General features: G+C 41.9%; 1 protein-coding gene across 1 annotated transcript; it reads left to right on the top strand.

Moving 5' to 3' along the window:
* Nucleotides 1-701: 701 nt before the first annotated feature.
* LOC125531389 (malate dehydrogenase, cytoplasmic) lies at nt 702-2,981 on the top strand (the record flags this gene model as incomplete). Its single annotated transcript, XM_048695806.1, is given in 6 exon segments — nt 702-863; nt 966-1,141; nt 1,813-2,090; nt 2,181-2,316; nt 2,398-2,509; nt 2,655-2,981. Coding segments are annotated over 6 exon segments (959 nt in total), but the record flags the coding sequence as incomplete, so codon positions are not given.
* Between the last annotated feature and the right edge of the window lie 580 nt (nt 2,982-3,561).

The raw sequence follows: 3,561 nt of genomic DNA, 5'->3' as shown, positions 1-3,561 counted from the left end.
TTTACATGTCTTGATCTGGTCGGGTAGGGGTCGAACTGAAGTCGAAGTGGCAAATAGTGGCGGATCATTTAAGTGGTAGAGCTCACTGCTAGCTTGGTTCGTTGTCTGTAATTTGGCCCGAGTTGTTGTGTTTGCGCGATGAAATAGGCTGATCTGATGGGCTTTGGTAAGGATTTGCGGGTAGACCTGCTAATAGTCGCTTGATCTTATATATTCTAACATGGCATAGACGCTAAGGAGTTGGTGCACTTGCTGAACTGATTTGCTTGTTATGATATGATAAAGTCTGGCGGCATGGTTTTGGTGCAGATCTCGGGATAGTACCGTGATCTGATTAGGGATCTGAACTGACAGCTGCTGTTAATTCGTAAGTGAGAGAGTATTGCACCAGACGAGTGGGTCTAGTTTGGTTGGGTTTAGAGGATCGATTTACTTTTTGTTGTCATAATAATATTGCCTGACGAGGTTTAGAGCAGTGCTATGCGTGTAAATAAGGTTGTATTTTTGCTTAGGCAGTTTTTACTTTGTGTATTGGCTTGTTTGGCGGCTCAATGCAACACATGAAGTGTATTGGACAGCACGGTAGCTTAAATTAAATGGCTAGAATCTTGCTAAGTTAGGATGAATAACTGATAATTCTTGCGTGCTAGAATCTTGGTAATTTTAGTAAGTAGCATGAACTGACTTGTTCCTTTGTTGACCAGGACAAATCGGATATGCTCTTGTTCCCATGATTGCCAGGGGAGTTATGCTTGGTGCAGACCAGCCTGTTATTCTGCATATGCTGGATATTGAATTTGCTGCTGAAGCTCTTAAAGGCGTCAAGATGGAGTTGATCGATGCCGCATTTCCACTTCTCAAGGGTAAGCTGATTTGTTCAATTTGTTTCTTTTTAGACAGCATTACCTCTTTTTTTTGGACAATCATCTTTGCTGATGCTTGAACCTTCTGTTGGTACACTATAGGAGTTGTTGCAACAACTGATGTTGTTGAGGCTTGCACTGGTGTGAATGTTGCGGTTATGGTTGGTGGATTCCCCAGGAAGGAAGGAATGGAAAGGAAGGATGTTATGACGAAAAATGTTTCAATCTACAAAGCTCAAGCATCTGCTCTTGAAGCTCATGCAGCCCCCAATTGCAAGGTATGAATTATTGGCTATATAGACTGTACCTTTTGTCTTACCAATGTTTGTCAGTGGCAACATGCATTCAGTTAGATGGTGAAAAGACCATGATAAAACCATAAATAGACTACTCAGCAAGTTATAACATTTCTTGGACAATTCATTCTTATCTTCACATGTGCCTTTGATGCATTAAAAAGTATCTCGAGAAAATACTGGCTTATTGAAGGGCAAACCTTAGCCAGTGGCAGAGCTTCACACTAATTGCTGGGCGGGCCAGCGAGGCCGTGCTGAAGAAAATTACTACAACGTTTTTGTTTCATGGCCTAATAGCAGGTGTATATTACAGAGATTTACATTGGCTGGGCGGGCCAGGGCACAGGTTGGCCCAGCCGTAGCTCCGCCCCAGACCTTAGCATGGTGATGCATTTTGTACTGAATGTGGCATAAGACCATAGTAAAATAGACTCACCCCTAACTTGTAAGATTAGTTGGACATTCCTCTTTATTTGTTCACATCTGTATTTGGACGCATTAAGAAATACATAAATAGTGTGGACTTATTTAGGGACAAACTTGAGTCTCAGTTATGGTGTTTCTTAGTTAGCTTGAAAAGCCATGCAAAGTTCAATACGTTTTTTGCAACTATTTTTTGTATATAAATTCACATTTTTGTGCTGTTTTTGTAGGTTTTGGTTGTTGCCAACCCAGCAAACACCAATGCTCTCATCCTGAAGGAGTTTGCTCCATCTATCCCTGAGAAGAACATCAGTTGTTTGACCCGCCTAGACCACAACAGGGCACTCGGTCAGATTTCTGAGAGACTTGGTGTCCAAGTTTCTGACGTTAAGAATGCTATTATCTGGGGTAATCACTCGTCCAGTCAGTATCCTGATGTTAACCATGCCACTGTGAAGACTCCCAGTGGAGAGAAGCCTGTTCGTGAACTTGTTCAAGATGATGAATGGTAAATGAGAAATGCTGAAAATATTAAGTTCTGTTGTCAGATCCATTTTCCTTCATAGGATCTAATAATGGTGTTATCCTCTTTCCGCAGGCTAAATGGGGAGTTCATTGCCACTGTCCAGCAGCGTGGTGCTGCAATCATCAAAGCGAGGAAGCTCTCCAGTGCTCTCTCTGCTGCCAGCTCAGCTTGTGATCACATCCGTGACTGGGTTCTGGGAACCGCTGAGGTCTGTTTAAGCCCTTGGACCATTTTGGTATTTGGCTTATTTACATGCAGCCTTTTAACACGCTGAGTTTGTGGATCACAGGGAACATTTGTTTCCATGGGTGTGTACTCTGATGGTTCATACGGTGTGCCTGCTGGTCTTATCTACTCCTTCCCAGTAACGTGCAGTGGTGGTGAATGGACAATTGTTCAAGGTGGGTGTCGACGCAACACTCTTACCGCATGGCAGTTTTTTTGGTTTATATATTCTTCCCATGCTTCTACTTGTCAGTCACGCACATGTGTGACCACATTAATTTGTAGCATCTTGCCTAATATTTATTGTATGTCATCTTGCAGGGCTCCCGATCGATGAGTTCTCGAGGAAGAAGATGGATGCGACCGCCCAGGAGCTGTCAGAGGAGAAGGCGTTGGCCTACTCATGCCTGGCGTAAATCCACATTCGAAGGGCAGCTGCTCCTCTGGATGTTTTGAATAAATGAAACCTTCCGCTCTTTAGAAACTCTCGTCTCCACCCAGAACAGCCGCACATCGCGATGCATGCTCCTTTTCGCTGGTTTTCCAAGTGTGTATGAATGAGGCTTGTAGCTCCCCTTTTGCCTGATGATTTACAGGACAGTACATTTGCTGCAAGAGTGAAACAATTTGACACCTGATTAGAATCAACTTGTTTTTCTCTTGAAGCATCTACAACAAGTCACATAAAAACTCCCAAAAACTGGTTATACAGGGTGTCAATTCAGGGGTGATTCTCAGGTGTGCATTTCCAGCAAGCCTCCTTATCACAATATATCCCTTAAAACGAGTTTTTTCATTTCTCTTTAATAATAGGCATATGCAAGATTATTTTATCACTGTACTAATTTAAATAATGTAATTTTGGACACACATAGTTGAACATCACTTCAAAACACAATCATGAAGTTTGATTTAAAATTTAAATTTAAATTAATTCATGTAGACATAACAAATGGTTAAAAAACAAAGATCAAACATGCACCATATGAGAGAACATCATGATTATAGAAAAATCACTCCTACATCACCATTGCCATTTTCACCTTTGTATCCATCCATCCACACTGCCATGTGCTCTCCTACCTCTTGCCATCTTTGATGCTAAATTTGTGCTTTTTTCTACTCATGGTACGGAAGCTTGTAGTCTTGCTCCATTTTGTTTCTTCTGCAATGCCTTCAATTAGGATGTTGATTTGATGGAAGCCAGGCTCGCAACTTCTTTTCTTCG

This window comes from Triticum urartu, unplaced genomic scaffold, assembly GCF_003073215.2.
Source record: "Triticum urartu cultivar G1812 unplaced genomic scaffold, Tu2.1 TuUngrouped_contig_7000, whole genome shotgun sequence".
In the NCBI taxonomy this organism is placed as follows: domain Eukaryota; kingdom Viridiplantae; phylum Streptophyta; class Magnoliopsida; order Poales; family Poaceae; genus Triticum; species Triticum urartu.
Note: the sequence above shows the minus strand (reverse complement) of the source record. Positions and strands in the feature narration are given on the sequence as shown.